Below are 20,542 nucleotides of genomic sequence, written 5' to 3'. Positions count from 1 at the left end.
GCATCTTCAGACTACTTTCGACTGTGGCTGTGAGCTATTACCTGTGCTGTCGCAGTCAAGGGGCTGTGCGGGGCATTGCTTGGGTTCCTCATTGTGGCTGCATGGGTGAACCCCGGTTTTATCTCTCTGGTAAGTTCCTCCCTCCTGAAGTCCCACTAGCTTCTGTCTTTCCTCTTCAGTGAGCCAAGTGCTATATCCACGTCCATTAGCGTCCATGTCCATTAGCATCGTTAGGACCAGACTTGGACTGCAATAAAAAAGGGCTGTTTTTTGGTTTGCTCTGGTGTAAATCCACAGCTTTTGTTCTAGCAGGAGGGTGTATGCTGGTACTGCTATGCAAGTCAAACGTTGCTGTGGGAAACTTGTAGGGTAAATAAGAATATCAAAGACGAGTCTCATTTTCCCCCTAGATCCCAGTTATTGTGAATACCATGATTAAAGGTTTAATTTACTTCGTATTTTTAATTATTTCCCTCATCTGGACACATCGCCATGGATGCTTGCATTTTTTTCTCTGATTGCCATGAAAACTTCACATCTGGGCTGGGATTGACTTAATGACACCTAATGACAAATTGACACATTTGCAGCACTCATCAGATGATTGGCAAGCAGTAGCTGACTCTCTGCCTTAGCTTGCAGTGGCCAGGAATGAAGTGTCTTCTATTAAAAAAAGCAGTGATGCTCTGAGCCTGTCTGGCTGAAGAGAAGTAGTTAATTAATTAACGTTCATGATGGAAATACCTTGCATTGGTGTATTTCTCCTTTTGACCTCTTTCTCATGTCAGCCCCTTTGTGTTTTTATTTCAGGTTTGCATCAGTGTTTGAATTCATGGTGGCAAGAGGGTAATGTGTCTTGGAATTTGAGATTCAAAAATGATAAAGAGTGAAGCACATGAGCAGCACCACCCCTTTTGTTCCCTCTGGAGAAGGCTGCTCTCAGGCAGTGCCAGGAAGCTACCTTGTCTCTCCATTTAGAACGTGTGTGGTGGGTTGACCCAGCCAGACCCAATACACATGTGGCTTTGCTCATATCTCTGTGCCTAGTTCCTGGGCACCAAGCCCCTGTTTCACTGCCATTCTTGACTGGAAGGGTTAGCTTCCTTCAGACATCAGCTGGATCTAATTTGAGGCTTAGCTGTTTCATCTCTGGCACTTATCAATAGAAAAATAAGGTTGCCTTAAGTTACCAAAACTCACAAATGACTCTTTACCTAAATTTATGAGAAAAAATGCCTAAGCCTGAAAGAAGGAGACTGCGCCATGATGTGTTGCAACTGACCACCAGAACAGGAATGACTTGTAGACAGAAGATCAGCCTTAGTGTGAAGCTTGCTTCAGGCAGTATCCCATCCATCTGGGAAGATGGCTAAAGGCTCTAGGTCTTGCTCATGTTACGTCTCAAAGCCCCACCGAGCGCTGAGCCAGTTCAGCAGATGAGTGGTAGGGAGCACGTTTCCAGTATGTGAGCTCCCTTTTTCTCTGTCTGCAGAGGTAACTCTGCACTCTGAGTGTCTACCTACGCCGCCTTGCAGGGACCTCGGAGGGGCGGCCAAGGGGACGGTTAGAGAAGACGGGCAGCACAGGTCCCTCCGCTTCCTCCTGCCCTGCCTCAAGCTGCCGGTGACTGCAGAAGCCAAACAAGAGACACAAACTGCTTCTGATGAGCAGCAGCCGGAACCTGGCACGCTGCCTTTCTAAAATCTGCTGTATTTCTGATTTTTGGAAGCTGGAAAAAACAAACCCATATTTTATTCCTTATTGACCTTTTTTGAAATGCCAAAGTTTTCACTTTGTCATCTCTTACTTAAAAAGTTTCTCAGAAATTAGTTTTAGAAAACTATTCTCTCATTCTGTCCACCAATGACTATCTGCTTATTGGATTTTCTCCCAGAATGGAAACTTTGTATTCTGATCAGTTACCAGCCCAGTAGGTCTCCTGAATTAAAAGATAGCCTTTTACTTTTTTTAGAGTATGTAAATAAGTACAAACAGGTGCTCTGAGAACACTGCCCAAACCTTGCCTGTTTAAAACCAGATTATGGGTTTTCTGTGGAAGAATCAGTTAAGCAGGCGCAACCTTTTCTCACTTCTGAGAAAAGCTTTTCCTTTTTCCTGCCAGAACATCCCCCTTGCAAGTCTGCAGGAGCATGTAAATCCCAGCCCTATCAATGGTTTTGATTTCATTCTTTCTGCAGACAGTCTGTTTCAGATTTATATTTTCTCGTCAGAGAAGTAGGATGTGCAGGGCATACGGAAAGACCATCATTCCGATGGGCCCAATATACAGCTCCTTCTCTGTCCCCCAATCTACCCTGTACCTAATCAATCTGCTGGACTTACACTTCTCAATTCTGGGCCGCTTAAGCAATACTGCTATCATTACTTGCCTGAAATTATGATTTCCTTTGGCATAGGGTTCTTGATATGAAAATGCCCTCTAATTAGCTCCTTGGCTGCAAGAGCTAGTAAGTTTTATTTTCTTGATGCAAACTATCAATTTTCACATCAGGAGGTTGATGACTAGCCTTCAGAAGAGTGGTGATTCTTGCCCTCTCCCTAAAATGTACTGAGGCTCTGTTCCTGCAGTTACTCTGCAAGGGTTTGTTCAGGCTGCCCCGTCACTGGCAAAGCGGAACTAGAGAAGAGCCCTGAGGAACTGGTGGTACCTGATGGAATTGGGGGAAAAGTAGAAGGAGATGCTAAAAGGATGGAAGTCTCCAGGCGCAGGAGTGTTGCTACTCAAGTCTTGTTTATATATTATATTATAAATATATATAGGTATCTATACATGTGTGCTTATTACTGCGTAACCTTGCAGTGCTTTGAGTTTTGCGCATAAATGAAATGGGGATACTTTCGCATTCCGAGCAGCAAAAACCCTGTTCCTTGCTCACGTGTGCAAAGAGCCAGAGTGTTTAAGAGAGATAAGCTACTAAGCAGAAGTCAAAGCAGAGGTAAGATGCGAAGCACTGAAGATCTGCCTGGGCACTCCTGCTGCGCTTGTGCACGCAATACAAATGCCTGCATGTGCCTGCATTAGTCTTGGGTTTGCTGTTCCAGACGGGACAGTGCATAGCTGGGAATCACTGCTATCTCCATCCTGGTCCTGGGGGGAACCGCTGGCACTGGACATAGCCAAGACAGCGGCAAAAGGAATCGGCAGCTCTGTTGCTGTCCCTCTGTTATGTGGCTAGGAATTCATGTTACAGCCAAAGCAGGTCTGGTGGCACAGTCCTTTTGGTCTCAGCTTATCTCCCCCTGTGCTCTACCGCTTTTGATCAGAGGTGCATAGAGAGAGACTCACCAGCACGCTGTCAGCCCACGCACCGAGCGCGGCGCAAGCATCACCCTTCGCTTCTGCGTGCAGAGGAGCGGAGGGTACGGCAGCGATATCTGCAGGAGAGGGTCCTCCGGTGCTGTGAGCGTGTCCTGCGCTCGAGCTGGTCCCTGAGCTCTGGCTTGCGCAGGAGCGTCATCTGTTTATCTCCTGTGTGCAGAGCACGGTGTCCACAGACAGACGTATCTTGCACCGCAAACAGCCTGGGAGCAAAAGTGAGGCCTCTACTGCTCTGCAGGTGTCCAGTGGGGACAGGGTTTTTCTTGCCTCGGTGGTCTGGTCTTTCAGGTCATTATTTGGAAGCAGGTATTTGCTAGGGAGGCTGCACCTGAATGAGGCTGTCCAAATGGCTGCAGTACGATCTTCTGTCACTGCGGGAACTGCAAGCTCTTGCAGTGGATTTTGGCTTCTGCCACTGTAGTTTCAAAATATACGTGCCTTTCTGGGAGGGAGCTTAGTGGCTCAAGCAGGAGTCAATCCCTTGTGCTTACTTTGGCTTCTTTCTTCGCTGAGCAGTCTCCAGGTTTCTGTAATGTGCCAGCCAGTATCAGCCTCTATTTATCCTCTTTCTGTGCATATTTGTGACAATTTTGCTCGCTACAGCCATGGTCACTTAAGCTGAATAACATTTTCAGTCAGAAAAGGCCAGTAGCAGGGTGGTTATCAGATAGAGGAAATGCATCATATTTGCTCTGGCCTTCAGTTCCCAGATAATATAACGGCAAATTGTGTTCCTGGAAGCTGGGAGGTGGCTTGCAAGATTACACAGCCCCAAAACGCATGGAGGCTGTTTGTCATATGTGACAGAGGAGCAGAGGGGGAGGTGGAAGTGGGGAGCGTAGCTGGTTTTGGTGCTCAGCAAAGGTCAGGCATGGCTGATGTCTTCACATTGGGGAATGCCAAAGCAGCAGCAGCAGTTGTGCCCTGGCCACTCTCCTAAGAGCGCTTTGGAGGGTTGGGAGCACAAACTCATTTAAAAGTCACTGCTACTTGCAGAGCAGTAAGACACTGTGCATGTCTCCAAGTAACCATTTCCCTCTCCTCTTTTCCCCTCATCATTCCTCTAAGCAGGTGCCTTGGAATCCCTCCTCCTTTTAGGTTTGAGCCACCTCTCCAGGTGGCTGGAGGTGGCTGGGTGCTTTGGAGGAGAGACAACTAATTAATGCTCCTTCCCTGCTCAGCTGGAGGTAGACATGAAGCAAAGATCAGACCTGGGAGTAGGTCCTGTAGTTCTTACTAGACCATGCAGGGCCAGTGCTCATGTGTGCCAGTCGTGTGTGATAGGCTGGGCCGGGGCCAATTCTTGCGCACATGTGACCCAGAAAATGTCAAAGTACCTTGTTATCTCCAGAGGAAGCTCATTCCAGGCTTGCTTTGTCCGGTCCGCGAGCAATTCCTCAGGAGAACAACCTCAGCTGCTGGTGGAAGAATGGGACAAAGCTGAAGCCACAAATTTTGGTAAATGTTGTATTATAAAGAGAAAGATGAGGAAAATTCAACGTAAGTGTCAGGAGAGGAATCGATAGCCTTTAGGATCAGGCTTATCCAGCCCTCATCCTGGCTGAGGTGTCAGGTACATTGACAGAGACCACCTGGTCCAGCGCTCTTGACCTTCTCCAAAATGGTTATTGGGGAGAAGGGGCTAAACCAGCCATGGACCACTTGTGCCCCATGCACCAGCACTGTGCTGCTCTGTGCCAGCAAAGGCGGCTGGGCAGCCTGCCCGGACCTGGAAGCTGCTTCAGGACCCGCTCGGGGAGGCATCGCTCCAGCACGGGCTGTCCCAATAAACCGTGGGTCACGGCCCGGCTGCCTGGGACGGGGCTGGGAGGAGCACGGCTGCTCTGGCTGGCACCGTCTTCAGCCCTGTGCTCGGAGGGCTTACTTAAACAGGCAGCCTTTCATTTCGTACCTCCGGCAGGGAAGGCCACCTGCAAAATAACCCCCTTGTGCCATCCTGAGGGGTGGCATGAGAGCGATGCATGTGGGGCGGGTGCCAGCATCAGCGCTGCCACTTGCCAGCGCTCGCAGCACTGGGAGGAAGATGCTCTGCAGCTGCCCGGCGAGATTCAGCTTGCACGGCTCTGGGTGGTAAACACTGCTGCAAAAGCCCTTCCCTGGTATTCTCCTTACTCATATAAATAAAATACATGTATGTGTATCTATCCAAATATTTTAAAATGGCATTTTCTCAGTAGATGTCAGGATGAAATTGTTTTCCTGTTACTACAGCATGCATGTTATCTAGGCTTGTTCCTTTTTTTTTTCTTTAAGAGTCACATTCCTCCTTCTCTCTTACTTGTTTCTTGCAAATCTGTTTCTTCAGGTTTTGTTTCCAATCATCCCCATTCTTCCACTAGGCTTAGATATGGTTACAGACTCAAAATCTTAGATATCGAGATTTCATCCTTTGCATTTTTCCCTTTAGGTTTTCTTTGCCTCTTGACAGGCCAATTAAAGTCCCTCCCAGTTTCTTTGCCTTCTGCAATTTCAAAAATGTGTCTCAAAAACATTTTTTTCTGTAGTCTTAACTGATCCTTTGTGAAAATTTTTGGTTCTATTCTTTTTCTTTTCTGTTCTTTTCCTATCTTCAGTAAAAAGATCAATTTTTTTTTTTTTTAAATCTCTCAAGTAACATCTCCCAGAACCATATGGACTTTTTCTTGTTTCACCCCAGAGGATGCATAAAGCGATGTTTTACTTTAAGTATGCTTCATTCAGGATTTTCCAGCTTGCTTTTGCATTTGTAGATTTAGTATTTCCCCATGCTGCTTATGTTTACACTGAACATTTGTTTTCATTTTCAATTTATTGTTGTGTTCAGCACAGTCTTATCTCACTGGGCCGAAGTCAAATAGTTTGTTATTGATTACACGGTTTCCTATCATAGTCCGTTAGCTCCTGCCAATTAGCTTGTCGTCTTGTTGTTAAGATTTTTGCCATAGTTGCGCTGTAGTGATTGTGGTTATCCAGGGGTATTCAAACAACAATGCTGATGCACACAATAGTTTTGAGAATCTCTAGAAAAGTTTCCTTATTCAATCTCTTGTCTCCTTACACCAATATGTTGCACAAGGCAAGGTATTATTTGACCTTGATGTTGTTTTTTAATGCCTATATCCTTACCCTTACTATTTAACAACGACGCTATTCACTGTGAGATGGTTTCTGCGCAGGGATGTTCTCTGCTTCTCAGAGTCTCGTGTAATTCCTTCTCTGGAACATCTTCCCTGGTTTCCAGCAATCACTGATTTGAGGACTGGAACTGACTGTTTTATTTGGACCATCCTGTTTAATCGCTGCTGCTGCAGAGCAGCCCTTTGTGAATTTGCCTAGTTCCTTTCCTAACGATATTCTGTGGCAACGGCCACGGGTACCACATTTAATTAATTACGCACAGTGGGAGGAAAAAGTATTTCCTTTTGTTTTAAATCTGAATATTCCATTGGATGCCATTAGTGGTTGCGCTATGAGATGTAGTGAACGATATATTCATTTTTGTCTTTTCCTTGTTTCCTAGACCTCTGTTGTCACCCTCTTTTTATCCTAAGTATCTCTTCCTGAGATGAGGAGTTGTCATGTATTTGATCACTCCTTGATTGAATCTGTTCCTTGCCTCTGCCCATCCCTCTTCCCTTTCCCTGTTTCTCCTGCAGGAAGTCTGGTGCTGTGTGGGTATCACCATAGATTAACGTGGTGACATCGCAGTGTTTGCTGCGTCGTTCCTGTTGTTCTCCTAATACCTTCTCAAACTGCCTGTACACAGCTCAAGTTTTGCTGCTGCTGCTTTGCAGGCCTGATACCAGGACATTGAACCCGAAAGTGTGATTTTTTTTTTTTTTTTTTCTCTCTTGCCCCAGACATTCATCAACAGATGTAATAAAAATATCTTAAAATCTTGCCTCACCTACATCTTTGGACCATCACAGCTATAACACATCTACCATGAACAATATCCTGTTCTGTTTGCCTTTTTTTATGGCCTCCAAGCACGGAGCTAATGTTGTCAGGTAACTACCTGCAGTAATCCCAAGACCTCCTTCCCGGGCAGCCACAGCTAATTTTGCAGCCCAGCGTTGGGTATGCACAAATGGGGCTGTTTTCTTCCCTGCTGCGTGATTTTTCATCTGCTGCCTGATTGCCCGCTCCCATTGCAGCTTCTGGAGTGGTGTCCTGGGATGGGGCAGTGCTGCTTCTGGGAAAGACCAGTGGCAAAGATCCCTGCGTGTGAGGGAAGAAAGTTTGCAACTGCCAAATTTCTGAATGAGGCTGTTTTGAGCTCTTAGTAAGAAGCAGCAGAGAGTTCAGCAGAGTTTATTTCCAGCTCAGAGCTCTGCTGCGTGCTGCTGCTCCTGGCCATGGCACAGCCCGGCTGCCCTGCTGGCATCGCGGGTTGGGCTGCGAGGCAGGACCTTGCCCTGTGCCCGTGTCCTCCCTGCCAAGGAGAGACCCCGTGATGGGAATTCACCCTGAATTCGTATTTCGTCTCTTACCTCTTCCCAGCAGGTCTTGAGACTTTGGCTCCTTCAGGCAGGGCTGCGGTGGTCTCCTGTGCCTCCCAGGACGGCGTTGGGCAGAGAGACGATGGAGAGCGGGAGCCAAGCGGTCCCCGGCCCGGGAGGGAGAGCACTGGGGGAGGCGGCGTGAGCCCTTCTCACAGGCGGGGGGAACGAGCCCCTTTGCACTGGCCATGAAATCAGTCATGTGTAGGTTTTTGTCCAGCCCTGGGGGGTGGGGGAAGGAATGTGGGTTGGGCAAAGTCTAGGATTACACCACCGCTGAATTTTTTCTTTCCACACTTTAAATAGCCAGCACCTTTCGGTCCTGCCTTCGCCTCTCCCATCGGCTCGCGCCCCGACAGCGCCGTCCACAAGGTAACACCTCTGCCCCTGTTTTCTTCTGCCCTGCTCCCCCCCCGTACCCCGCACCCACCCGGGTCTGCCGTGGATGAGAGGTCACGCCGCGCTTTCTGCCTGTTTAATCATTTTCTAGCGTGGAGGGGTCCTCCCAGTCCTTCCTTGCGGCCGCTGTCAAACGCCTGCCAGTGTTTCTTGCTCCTCTTCAGGTCCCAAAGTGGTTTATAGGGGACTATGTAGGGGGAAGGGAGAGGCTGGAAGTGCTGCTTTGCCTTTTTCTTTTTTCTCTCCCCGGTTGGAGGAGAGTGTCATTTGTTGCCAGTGCCTTTTCCTGCTCTCCCACCAAGGGAGTTGCAGGCAGGAATGAATGGCAGCATTAGGCTGGGGGAGCTGCCTCTGTGGGGCACGAGCGGGCTCGAGGGCTGGCACCGTGCAGAGGAAGGTGCCCTCCTTGGCACGAGGTTCTTGGTGATCCCTGCTTTGGCACCAATCCTCACCCTTTGCCCCATGGGACTTGGTGGCCAGGAGGGCATCCTGCCCACGAGGAACAGCCTCAAACATCCCCTGAGCCTCCTAAATTGCTGCAGCAGAGCAGGTGCCACCCATGCCACCCGTGCCTTGGTTCCTCACTGTGCTCTGGGGCACCAGCTGTGCACCAGCAGTCACGCTATGCCCTGGCTTTCCTGGGAGGAGAGGTGTCCTCTCGGAGGTTTTGGGGGGAAGGTGGGACAGCGGGAGAGGTGCTCACCTACTCTGTGCCGACCTTCTACTCTCTTAGCAGAGATCTGTTTTAGAGATGGGAGAAGCTCTTGCGGTGCCAAGGCTTCGTGAGAGCAGTACTGTGGGGAGCCTCTGCAGGCAACCGGCGGATGTTTGGAGGGACAGACCCTGGGAGAGGAGAGATCCCATATGTCCATGGCATCTGCACCCTTTCTTTTGCTGCTCTTAGAAGGATAGCACCATCCTGAAAAAAAGCCTTTTCTCTCAGCTTAGTAGATTGCCAGCAACAGTTGCCACCACCGAAAGCAGAAACTTGTTTCCCTCTTATATCAGTTTGTCCTCTTCCCACATCTACGACTTCTCTGTGTTTTGTGGCTTTCATTACGTGGTCCGTAAAACCAGGCCTTGGTAAGCAGCAACAGGAGAGAGGAGAAACCCTTATAAAATATCTTGTCAAGTATTTGATCCCGCTCTCACCCTCCTCCAGCCCTAAGTCTGTTCCCAGTACCTGCTGCGGTGGGAGCTCCAGCCTGCCTGAGCCGCTGCGTCTTCTGTGTAACGCTGTGCTTAAAGGATGGGCTTCCAGAAGCAGGAGTGCTTTGAGATCAATCAATTAAAAATAATGAAACTGGCATTGGCTTTTAAAGACTAGTTCTGGACTAAGCAATGAAAGTGCACACATGATCTTAGCGCCTCGCTGCCAGCAGGATTTGGTATAAGGAGCAAGAGAGGAACGGTTCGGCATGTGTGCGTGCGTCCTCTCCCCCTCTCTTGCCTCCCGTAGCCCAAATTTCTGCCTCGTTGCATGGCTTGTGCCGAAGGTAACAGAGGAAACTCCTTCTGAAGGTGGGATGGATTACAGAGTCCCTGGTGCCATCAGCAATGGTGAAACGGTGCCCGCACACCCTGGCATGGAAAAGGAGAAAGAGGAGGAGGAGGAGGAGGACCAGACCTTGGAGCGAGGGCAGTGGAACAACAAGCTGGAGTACGTCCTGTCTGTGGCTGGGGAGATCATTGGCCTGGGAAATGTCTGGCGCTTCCCCTACCTCTGCTACAAGAACGGCGGAGGTAAGTGCAGCCCTGGCCCCAGCCAGCCCCAGGGTCGCCGGCATCCCTCCGTGGTCCTTCCTGCCTCTGCGACATCCATGTCTGGCCCTGCTTACCCTTGGCAGCAGCTTCTGAGCAATGCCCAAGTCATGAGTCTGCAGGGAGGATGCCAACCTCCCAGCGTAGTGCCACCATCTGGGCCACAAGCTGGGGCTGATTTGACCTGGTGGGAGGTGGGTGACTGAGCGGCGATGTCCCAGGCTTTGTGGTGGCTGTAGCTATGGTTCCCTGAGGTGTGCGGAGCCCTGGTCCTGCTGGTGAGGTGGGTGGCCATCTGCAGGGGGAGGCAGGAGGAGCGGGATGGGTCTGGGCTCTCTGGGCAGCGTGACTCACTCCAGGCACCTCTTCCTTGAGGAGCACTAGGCACCCTGTGCTCATAAGGGTGCACACACAAATAATGTCCCGGCGGCATAGCAAGGAGCGGTGCGGCTGGCCATGGGGTACCAATGTCTTTGCAGGCACTGTGAGGAGCCTGCAGCATTTCCTGGAGTCTCGGGGGGCTCTTGACCACAGGTTCTGGTCTGGTATCTGCCCATGGAGGGACATCCCCCAGGTGCTGGAGCCAAGTGGCAGGGACAGGACAGAGCGAGGGGGTTTTCCTTGCCTCGGTGCAGAAGCACAGCACCCCTCCTGCTCCCCACAGTGCCCCCCCGGCATCCGCAGGAGCTGCGAGCGCGTGGGAGGGGGGACCCCTGCCCCTGAGCCGCAGGGCAGGGCCGCGAGCTGTGCGGATGGACGCGCTTGACGGAGAGAGAGGGAGCGCGGCGTCGCTGTGGCCGGCGAGGTGCCGGCGCAGCGGTGCTGCTCAGGCTGTGCTCAGCAGCGGCCGCTGGCCGATGCCCCACGAGGCCGGGCTGCCCCACAGCTTGGCGGCAGAGCTGGGCTCGCTTTTGCAGGTGGAGGGTTGCCGTGGGCTTTTACAGGTGCTTGTGCCTGCTTTTAGTTTGTGGCTGCCTTTTAAAGGAGAGCACTGTTTAAGAGAAAAGCTTCAGGCTTTCATTTTTTTTAAGTTCGGCGCAGTGGCACATGGAGAGAGGGAGTTGCTCTCTCCCTCTGGTGATTAATTGCTAATTGGGCTCTGCGGAAGGGCAGGCGAGAGGGGAGACAGCGCTTGGCTGGGAGCTGGCGGGGAGCAAGCACTGGGGACCTGGGGCTGAAATTCCCTGGCTTGAGCTTGGGGTAGTCTCATGGGCCTCACTAAACTGCTTTCATCCCAGTGGCATAAAAGAGGATTAACCAATGTTTAGCTACTTTCACGCCGTGCTTTGCTCAGCACTTGTTTCTTTTCACCAGGTGGTCGGGCATTTGCTTTCCCTGTTGAAAAGGGAGGAATTTTCATGTTTTCTTTTTCCACAGGGAACATTTCTTGGCTGCTTGCTGAGTCGTGTCTGCTCCCGCTGCTGCTCCCTTCTCAGGTGCCATCCCACCGTGGAGAGCGGGACCCAGGACCCTGTCCTGGCACCCCTTGCCTCGGGTGCCAGGGGAGGGCTCAGGGAGGGCTCTGGGGAAAGGGCAGGCACTGTGTGGGGTTGAACAGCAGAGGCAAGACACAAAGGGATTTCTCAGCCTTTTTTTCCCCCTGAGAAATGGGCCTGGAGCAAATCCCTGTGAAGCAGCACAGACTACAAGGGGTTTCAGGTCTCAGGCAAATCCTTCATCTCCAGCCCCCTTCCCATGAGGTTAGAGAAAGGACGGTGCACGAGACTCCGGTGCGGAGAGGGAAGCGTTTCCCATGAGGTTTCTCCTGGGGCACGGCAGGGCGATGTGGCTGTGCAGGGCTCGAGGCTCCCTCCTGCCTCACGGAGCCCAGCCTACCCCTGGCCAGTGCTATATCAAATCCCTTGTAACTCCTCAAGATTAATTTTAAAAGCTGCCAGAGGTTTTGTCCCGTACTCCTTTGGGAAGGCTGGTCCAGCCACTTGTTTCCCTGGTACATCAATAAAGGTGAGGGACCTTTATTTAATTTCCAGCCCCAGGTCAGTCATGGCCAGCCTACAACCATTAGCTCTTGTGCCAGAGTTACTGCCTGGCTGACGTAGCTCTGCCCTGCTGGGTGATGCTTTCTCCCCCCGCCGAATTGTGTGTAGGCAGTGGTGGTAACCACGTTCAGCTCTTGCTTTGCTTGCCTCGGTATCAGGCTGTTCACAAAAAAGCTATATATCTGCAAAATCTGAGTTGTGCAAAGAGGGGCAGCCAGTCACTTTTCCTTTCTTTAGGGGTATTTCCACGTATCAAAGGAAGAGTAGTCCCTTACATATTTAGTGCTCAGTGTCTGATATCAAGGCCCTACATAGTGGAGGGGGGGGGGGGAAAAGAGGAGCAATAAAATGTTCTTCTCGCTCTTGTTGGCTCTTGCTTTCGCCTCCCATGGCGGGGTCAGGCCCTCCCTGGGCAGGCTGGCCCTGCCGATTGGGAAATACCGGGGAAGCCAGTCCGGTGGTGTGGCTGCCGGTGCCGCACCCCCACAACGCTCCGCAAACTGGCCAGTCCCAAGGGCCCACTGGCACCCCCGTCCCTGCGGGCGCGGCAGGGGAAGGGGCCATGGTGGAGGACAGGCACGGCAGTGTTTCCTCCTTCGCCTTCAACGGGGTTCACCCGCCCGGAGGGCTGACAGGGCTGGGCCGGAGGGGCGTCAGCCATGCTCAGGTGCGCTGGGGGACCCCTGCCCGTGCTGCAGCCCCCGGCTATGGGCTGCCCTCCCCGCCGTCCCTTCGCCAGAGTCACGGCGCAGGGCGGCTCTGCTGGCCGCCTCTCCCTGGCTTTCCCTCCTTGCAGTCCCTGCCTGAAGGCCGTCCTGCCTGCCGCCCTTCCCTGCCCGTGCGGGCAAGCAGGAGCCCTCTGCCAGCCGGAATGGGACGGGGGCAGGCGGTAGGGCTGGCATCAGGGTAGTCCCACCCTGCCTGTCCCCCCAGCTGGCGGGCGGGGGGAGCAGGGCAGACCACAGCCCCTGTCCCAAACATGTCTCTGCAAATCCCTCCTTCACCCCACCATAATTTTGCATTGTTTCACAGCCCGCATGTCAGGACCCTCCAGTTAGACTTCCAAAGCGTGAAACCTGCGTGAAACCTGAGATAACCAGGAGGTGCTGGTTATCTCCTGCGGAAGGTGACAGGCCAGGCCACAGGCTGCAAGTAAGGGAAACCCAGGCTGGAGAGCTCGACTTGCCACCTCAGAGACCTCCCCTGGGATCCCCTGGCTGCAGTTTAGTTAAACCTTTATATGAGAATAATCTCTCTTGGAAATAGGCTCCACTTTTATGACAGTGTGGTTGCACGCAAGTTGGGATGGTGTCGATACAACCATTTCCCCTGCCCTTTGCCCTCGCCGGCTTCTATTTACTGGTGAGAGGGAGGGCGCGTGGGCAGATGCTCGTTGTTCCCCCGGGGCTGCCAGGTATCAGCCTCCATTCAGCTGCTGCTTGCCCACAGGTAGCTGCCAAAGTGCTCACCCTGTCCATTTTGTTTGCATATTTTTGCAAGAAGGGGTGGGCTGTGGCTCTCTACCCCACTGGGATGAGCATGGCGTAGGACTTCTGGCTGGTCCCTAAAGCGCCCTTCCCCTCTCCCTGCCCCTGCATGCTAGCTAAGCTTCTTAATGAAATCTTTTGGGTTTTTAGTTTACTTGTGCACCAGGATTGTTACTGCCCATACACCCCACCGCCCGGACCCCGGAGCCGGTTAGCATCTCACTGGCGCAGAAAAGGCCTACGCAGGGAAAAGGCGGTTGGTGGCTAGCTGGGTTGCCACCTCCAATCCTGCGTGCCCCTCTGAGCCCGCCGCAGCCCAGCTGCTGCTCTCCACTCGGGGCTACCCCTTTCCACGCCAGGTGCCCGTCCTGCCCCACGGCCCTGCCCTTGCAGCGGGGCTGAAGCAGCTTCGGCGGCGTGTGAGTGCAGCAGGGAGCGGGGGCCATCTTGCAGGGCTCTCTCCTGTGCTCTGCGGGGTAAAAGCCATTAATGCATTTAACATGAGCCTGGGGTAATCACAAGCCTGATGCATTTTATCTCTCCCTGCCTGGTTTCATGACAGGGCTTGAACAGGAGGGCAGTCCTGGCTGCTGGCATGAGGTAGAAACTTTCCTGCACTACTCGCTTTTCGTTTGCGTGTCTGCTGCTTTTTGGTGAGCAAATGACTGAGCAAACCCACAGACTGGGTGGAGGTGTCGGTCTCTATGCTCCTCAGTGCCTTGGTGTTGTCATCCGTGGACTTGTCAGTCAGAATAATCAGCGTGAAAGGAGTCATCAACTTGATTAAAAGTCACAATGGTTTTACAGCAGGGTGTTCTCTTGCATTTCTATACAGCTATTGAGAACTTGTTTCACTCTTTTCTGCACAAAGATCAGGCCTAGAAACTTTCCTTTCCTCTCCATCTTTTCTAAATATTGAGTTTCTCATGCAATCACATCACTCCAGGAGATGATAGGTGAGGAAAATCCCTTTTTCCTGGCATCTTGTCCATGGTCTTCCCATCCCTACAGCCCCCATCCCTCCCAGGCAGTCCTCCCCAGGAGGGATCTTCCTGGTACCGAGTTGGAGATGGCCTGACCCCGGTCACCCCACGGGTCTTATTTTTCCTATCTGCTGCTTGAATCTGCCAGGTGCTTTCTTCATCCCCTACCTCATCTTCCTCTTCACCTGTGGGATCCCTGTCTTCTTCCTGGAGACAGCGCTGGGGCAGTACACCAGCCAGGGAGGGGTGACGGCCTGGCGCAGGATCTGTCCCCTCTTTGAAGGTGAGTGGGGTGAGCCTGGGAGGACATGGCAAGGCGGGGGGACCATGGGGCCCCAGGGTGACAGGCGGTGATGCCTCTCCCTACAGCCTGGATCGTTACGTACCTCCACGCATCCGCTGCCCACCCCTGAGGACCCCAGCCTGGGAAGGCCACTGGCTGCCCCCTTTCCAAAATCACACTGGAAAAATTCATCACCTTTCTCACTAAACAGTTCCCATCATTCTGTTGCGTCCTGGTTTCCTCCTTCATGGCCACAGCTCTGGCCAGCAACTTAGCACCCGATCAAGGTTGTCCTCCAAGAGCTAAATAATGAAAATGCTTCTGGTGGTTATGAGTAACATAAAACATACTGCTATTTTTTTAAGTCAATGCTATGTCATTTTCCTGAGCTTGCAGATGGCTTAAAACCGTAGTGGTGAAAGGTATCAGCTGTCTTAATAAATCATCAGCAGTCAGATCCACTTCTAGCACTGCTGCAGGACAGTCATCCAGCCTCCAGGCACTTTCCATGATCTCTCTGAAAGTCTCAGTTGCCTCCTCCCCACATAACAAAATCTTTAGATGCTCCACCAGCACCTCCCAGAGAAGGTGTGTGGTGTTAATACAAAAGCTTCCCAAACAAAATTGAAAAGTGATGAGCAAACAAAATAGAAAGTGAATTTTGGTAGAGGAGGTGTTATTCAGCAGGTGGAGCACTGTCACATGTTTCTGTCCTTTTGGGTGGCTTTCTAACCATAATTTGCCCATCCCCTGCCGAGATTCCCTCTCATTGCCACCCTTTCACCAGGGAAGGCTGTGATGGGGCAGCAGAAAGAGGGGATTCCTGGGGTCCCTGCTTGGACTCCTGCTGATGTGGCACAGTGGGCTTTGGGGAGGGGACGATGGCTCTGGCAGCCACCCCACTGGCATTCATCTGTCAGCGTGGTCAAAATGCGGAGCAGTGGATGAAAACACTGGGTGAGCATCTTCCAAGGGGAGTCCTGTTCCTGTCCCCCGGCGTTTGGGTCACCTGCTTTCGGGGCTCACTTTCTGCAGGAATTGGCTACGCCTCACAGGTCATCGTCATACTGCTGAACTTCTACTACATCATTGTCCTGGCCTGGGCCTTGTTTTATCTCTTCAGTTCGTTCACCATCAACCTCCCCTGGGGCAGCTGCGACCACGAGTGGAACACAGGTGGGTGTGGAGCCCCTTCCCAATCCTTCACTGGATTCTGGCTGAGGGAAACCTGCTGCTGCCCAGGGTCAAACCTCAGAAGAGTGGCTCACTCCTGCATGGATGGGACCGCTGGTCATGGGGGTGGTGAGTGCTGGGTCGGTGCAGTCCTGCTGGAACTTTTGGGGAAGAGGCTCGGTTGATCTGGGTCTTTGCTAGAGAGCACCAGTGCTGGCACTGCCCAATCACTTGCAACATCCAGCCAGTGCCATGCAGTGGTGGCCTTCCCAGTGGTTCTTGGACTGAGTCTCAGCCACCGTGGGCACCTTTCATTTTGGCATCTCCCAGTCATCCTATGTTGTGTGTTAGCCATAGACCCAGTGCTGGTTGGGACTTCTCACCATTCCCACTGGAAGGAAAAATGAAATGCCATTGTCTTAATTGTCCTAGGTTTCTTACCAGCCTTACCGTGGAGGGGACTCCTTTTGTGCATCTTTGGGACTATACAAAATTTGTCTCAGAGTCAATGTCAATGAGTGTTGACACCGTGGATGGAAAGGGAGGGATTTTTCAGATCCTCCGGTACTCCAGCCACTGCTACTTATGCTCCCTCTCTCCCTGGGCCTCTCCTGCAGGGAACTGCATGGAGCTCCAGAAGGCAAACTCGACGCTCAATGTGACCAGTGAAAACGCCACCTCCCCGGTCATCGAGTTCTGGGAGTAAGTAAAGGACAGGCCTGTACCCCACTTTCCTCCAGCACATACATTCCTTGGGCAAGGAACAAACCCTGCAGCGGCACATCCTATTAACCCATCCTTGCCAGAAGAGGATACAAGAGAGGAAGCTGGGCAGGTCAGAGTGAAAGCTCTCAAGGGCAGGACCATCAGTCAAGGGTAACGTTGCCAGGCTCGTGGTGTTTGCCTGGAGCTGTGTTGGCATGCCTCAGAGCCATCTGACTTTGTCCTTCTCTGATGCTGTATTCCTGTCTTTCTAGACCTTTTGGGCTTCTTGGTCTCACTGACCAGCTGACTGTGCAAGATCTTACCTCACCAATGCTTTGCCTCCTCTGGTCCTTGATATTTTGTTTATTGTCCTTTTCTCTCTTGTTTCTCCTCTGCTATTGCACTCTCCCTTTCTCCATCTGTGCTGCTCCTCTCCCTGCCTCCTCCCTTGTTCTTCATTGCCAGCTGTGAACTTCCTTATACAGTTGTTTCCTTCTGCAACGTAGGTGAATTGGCTGCATGTTCCCCATCCTGAAGCTTTGGTTCAGACTTACCCAGGGTGCAAACCTCAGTAAAATTAGTGTCACTCCCTCAGGGTATAGTGGCCATTACCCTATGGTTTGGATTACAATTTATGTCTATCTGCTGGATTATCCATTGCTCTTATTCTGTTTGGAGCAGTCTGCCCCATGCAATCCTCAGCCTGCCTGGTGGCTGCAACCAGTGTAACTGTGCTCAGGACACCGGTGCCAAGACTATAGGTGGGAGCGGGGCAAGGTCTGTGGTGATCCACAAAGCAGCAGCTCTGCGATAAGTTTTTGTCTGCATGTTTTGGAAGCTGTAGTGTGTTCAGGTGTTGAAGAGACCTTAAAGCCTTGTGATGTACTGCATGAGTCCATGCTGGTGATGGAGTAGGTGATCTCTTTTGAATCCATGCTACTGTGTGGTATCAGCATGTTCCCAGGAGGCTCTGGCATGGTGGGTGGTGACTTTTGTATGTAGGCTAGTCTTCATATTAAAAATAGAAAAAGAGGTGATGTTTTCACTTTAGAGTGACTAACATGCAAGCTATCCTGGGGAGAGAAGCTCACCAAAATTGAAACGAAGTGCTAGGGTCAGCTTACTTCACGCTGAAATTTGTTCCCTTGTTTTCATTGTTTTCTCCCCCAGTGTTAGTTACCTTGAGGTACAGAGTAGTTTTATTCCTGGCATGAAGGCACATAGGCCTGTTGGTTTGGGATCTCTGATGATCCTCAGGATCTCCTGGAAGAACAGGCCCAGCTAAGCACTGAGCTCTGGCTAACAGACTGTGCAAGTGACCCCTCTGCTGCCACCGTGAATTTCCCTTCTGCCTTTAGATGGAAGGAGAGCTCTGCCCTCGCTGCCCTCGGCAGCGCTGCTGGGTGCTGTCAGCCTGTGGAGCACACAGTACCTCCAGGGCATCCCTGGCTCAGCACAAGGATGCTGTTTTTAAACTTTAAAGGTTTTAAATTTTCTTTGTTTCCTGTGTGCTCCCCGAGCCTGCACTCTCCCTCTGCCTGCTGCTCACATGTGATTAGATGGTGGCCTGCCTTTTCCCAAGGCTGGCTGCTGGAAAAGTTGATTTTCCCATCACTGCTGTGACCATCCCTCTGTTACTGGGGAATAAGCACACAGGACTGGAAATTTCCACTGTCCATTGCTTCCGATGCAGCATCTGTTCCTGCTGTCCCTGGGAGGGGAGGTAGGAGGCCACCATTTCCGTGAGAAGCACTGACCTGCTGGTGGGCTGCTGGCATGTTTCTGAGGCCTCTTCTGGCTGCAGTACAGTGCCCAGTTAGTTACGGTCTGCTGGTACCTTTTCCCCACTGGTCACAGAGTCCACGACCTTAGAAACAGGCAAAGAGCAACATGATGAAACGCATCTGGTGGAGCAGCGTGATTTTTCTGACTCCTCTCTCTCCATCTGCCATGAGGCTATGGCGCAGGAAAGGAGGCAATGTGTCCTAGACTGTGGTTCTCCAGGAGCGTGACCTTTGTTTTGGGATAATTGCTGGTTTTTGCAGCAGGGCGGGCATTGCTGCTGGGCTCCAGGATAGTGCACGTCCCTCTCTGCCTGTTTCAGGCTTGGGGTTTGGGACTGCACCATGGTGTTTCATGCTCAGATCTATCTATGCAACGTAGGAGATAGAGGAGGGTGAGTCCTTCTGTGAGTGATGAGGAAGATTTGACATACACATAGCATGGAAAGCTGTTATATGGCCAGGATGAGACCATAAGACCTTAGCTGAACCAAGGTCCATCTAGCCCAGGATCCTATCTCCACACTGGCTGAAAGAGGATGCCCAAGGTGGCCTCTTCTGACTGTGCAATGGGGATTATTGTGGTCTTGATTGAGTCTTAGCTGTGGTATGGGATGCTATGCTTCTGTGGGTCCTGAGGTGAAATATGTGGCTGCTCCTAAAAGACAGAAGAAGTGTGTATGGAGAAGGGGTTGGACAGCATTGCTTCTTGGGTGGTCCTGATGGATTCTGCATGGTAAGTGCAATGCATCATTCACTTTGAGGCTTGAAGCATGTCAGAAATGTAGGTGAACTTTGTAATGTGTATGAAAAAGGCCTGGGCAGAGCTTGTGTGTGCAAAGTGCTGCATGTTCTTGCAGAGAGAGAGCTCTTACCCTAGAGGACAAGACAGATGAAGGGTGGGAGGAGGACAGGAGAAGAAATGTCTTGGCCCAACAGGCCAGTACTGGAGTGAGCATAGAAGCAAGCGATCCACGTGTGATCTAACAGGCTGGTAATACTTTTAAGAGGGGACCACTGCTTGATTCCTCTGAGGCTTGCAGCTCAGATCTGGGCCTTGTTAGTAAGACAGCTTTTCTCCCCAAAGCCATCAGGTGCTGTGGATGTGTGGTCAGAACCAGCGTGGTGTTGGGAACATTAATGGCCAACATCAGTGACATTTGGCTGTTCCTTTGCTTCCCTCCAATGCAGGAGGAGAGTGCTAAAGATTTCTGATGGCATCCAGCACCTGGGCAGCCTGCGCTGGGAGCTAGCGCTCTGTCTCTTGCTGGCATGGATCATCTGTTACTTCTGCATTTGGAAAGGGGTCAAGTCCACAGGCAAGGTAAGTCCTTAGTTCAGATCAAGCCTCTTCCCTTGATCACAGCTGGAGCACTTGATCTACTCACCTTTTGTATGTTCAGAGAGGTCCTAGGGATCCCCTGGGAACCACCCTCTGAATAAGCTGGCAGGAGCCTGTGGGGTTCAACTTGCAGCAGAAGTGTGAGCCAGGCTCTGTGTTTTGGGTAGGAAAGGATGGGAGTGCTGAGATGTCTGAGAGCATTAACTTCCAAGATGTATATCCCCATCTGGTCCCTCTCCATCCACAGGCTCAGGAGACCCTGCAGTCTTCCTATTTATGTGGTGGTTGCATGTTCCCTTCCCTCCCACCACAGTGTGAGTAAGCAGCATGTTTTTGCCTCTGCTGGCAAGTGCAGCTGGAAAATTTTAAAATTCATTAGATAGAGAATAACAAAGGTAACTCTGATGGCCTCAAAGCCCTCTCTGCCTCATTGCCACGGGGATCTTCTTTTTTCTTTTTGTCCATCCCAACTCTTCCTACAGTTGCTTGTATTCTCCAGCAGTAAAGGTCTCCTTTTTTTCCCCCACACTAGTTGCCACAGAGGTATTTCTCTGAATGCTTCTGGGAAGGGTTGGTGTGACTGTCCAGCTCCATCCCATGCTCCCTCTGTTGCACAGTGTGCCACTGTCATTTGCACTGACTCCATTCCTCAGTTTTTGCTACTGCCTCCTGACCCATTCCCAGCCAGCTTTGTCCGGAGCCAGCAAGAACAGATAGAAATGAAAAATTTTAGTATGTTATCTAAATGGTGTCTTATCTGCATGCTTTGAACAAGACATCATGTGT

At 51.4% G+C, this 20,542-nt stretch overlaps 1 protein-coding gene across 2 annotated transcripts in view; it reads left to right on the top strand.

The window, feature by feature from the left end:
- Window positions 1-8,018: 8,018 nt before the first annotated feature.
- The window catches only part of LOC309416360 (sodium- and chloride-dependent GABA transporter 2), a gene marked incomplete at both ends in the record, with an annotated part of 32,938 nt that continues 20,414 nt past the window's right edge, over window positions 8,019-20,542 (top strand). Inside the window, 7 exons of one of the 2 annotated variants that reach the window (XM_082013849.1) lie at window positions 8,019-8,046; window positions 8,149-8,214; window positions 9,763-9,984; window positions 14,621-14,755; window positions 15,791-15,931; window positions 16,546-16,630; window positions 19,606-19,738. In XM_082013849.1, the coding sequence (XP_081869975.1) occupies window positions 8,031-8,046; window positions 8,149-8,214; window positions 9,763-9,984; window positions 14,621-14,755; window positions 15,791-15,931; window positions 16,546-16,630; window positions 19,606-19,738 (798 nt within the window). Of the gene's footprint in view, window positions 8,047-8,148; window positions 8,215-9,762; window positions 9,985-14,620; window positions 14,756-15,790; window positions 15,932-16,545; window positions 16,631-19,605; window positions 19,739-20,542 lie in introns of those variants that run through there. The other variant, XM_082013848.1, reaches the window with a different exon arrangement.

The sequence above is a fragment of the Phaethon aethereus genome (assembly GCF_964289735.1).
Source record: "Phaethon aethereus genome assembly, chromosome: 1".
Taxonomy (NCBI): domain Eukaryota; kingdom Metazoa; phylum Chordata; class Aves; order Phaethontiformes; family Phaethontidae; genus Phaethon; species Phaethon aethereus.
The sequence above is the reverse complement of the archived record's forward strand: the minus strand, read 5'-3'. Positions and strand labels throughout refer to the sequence as shown.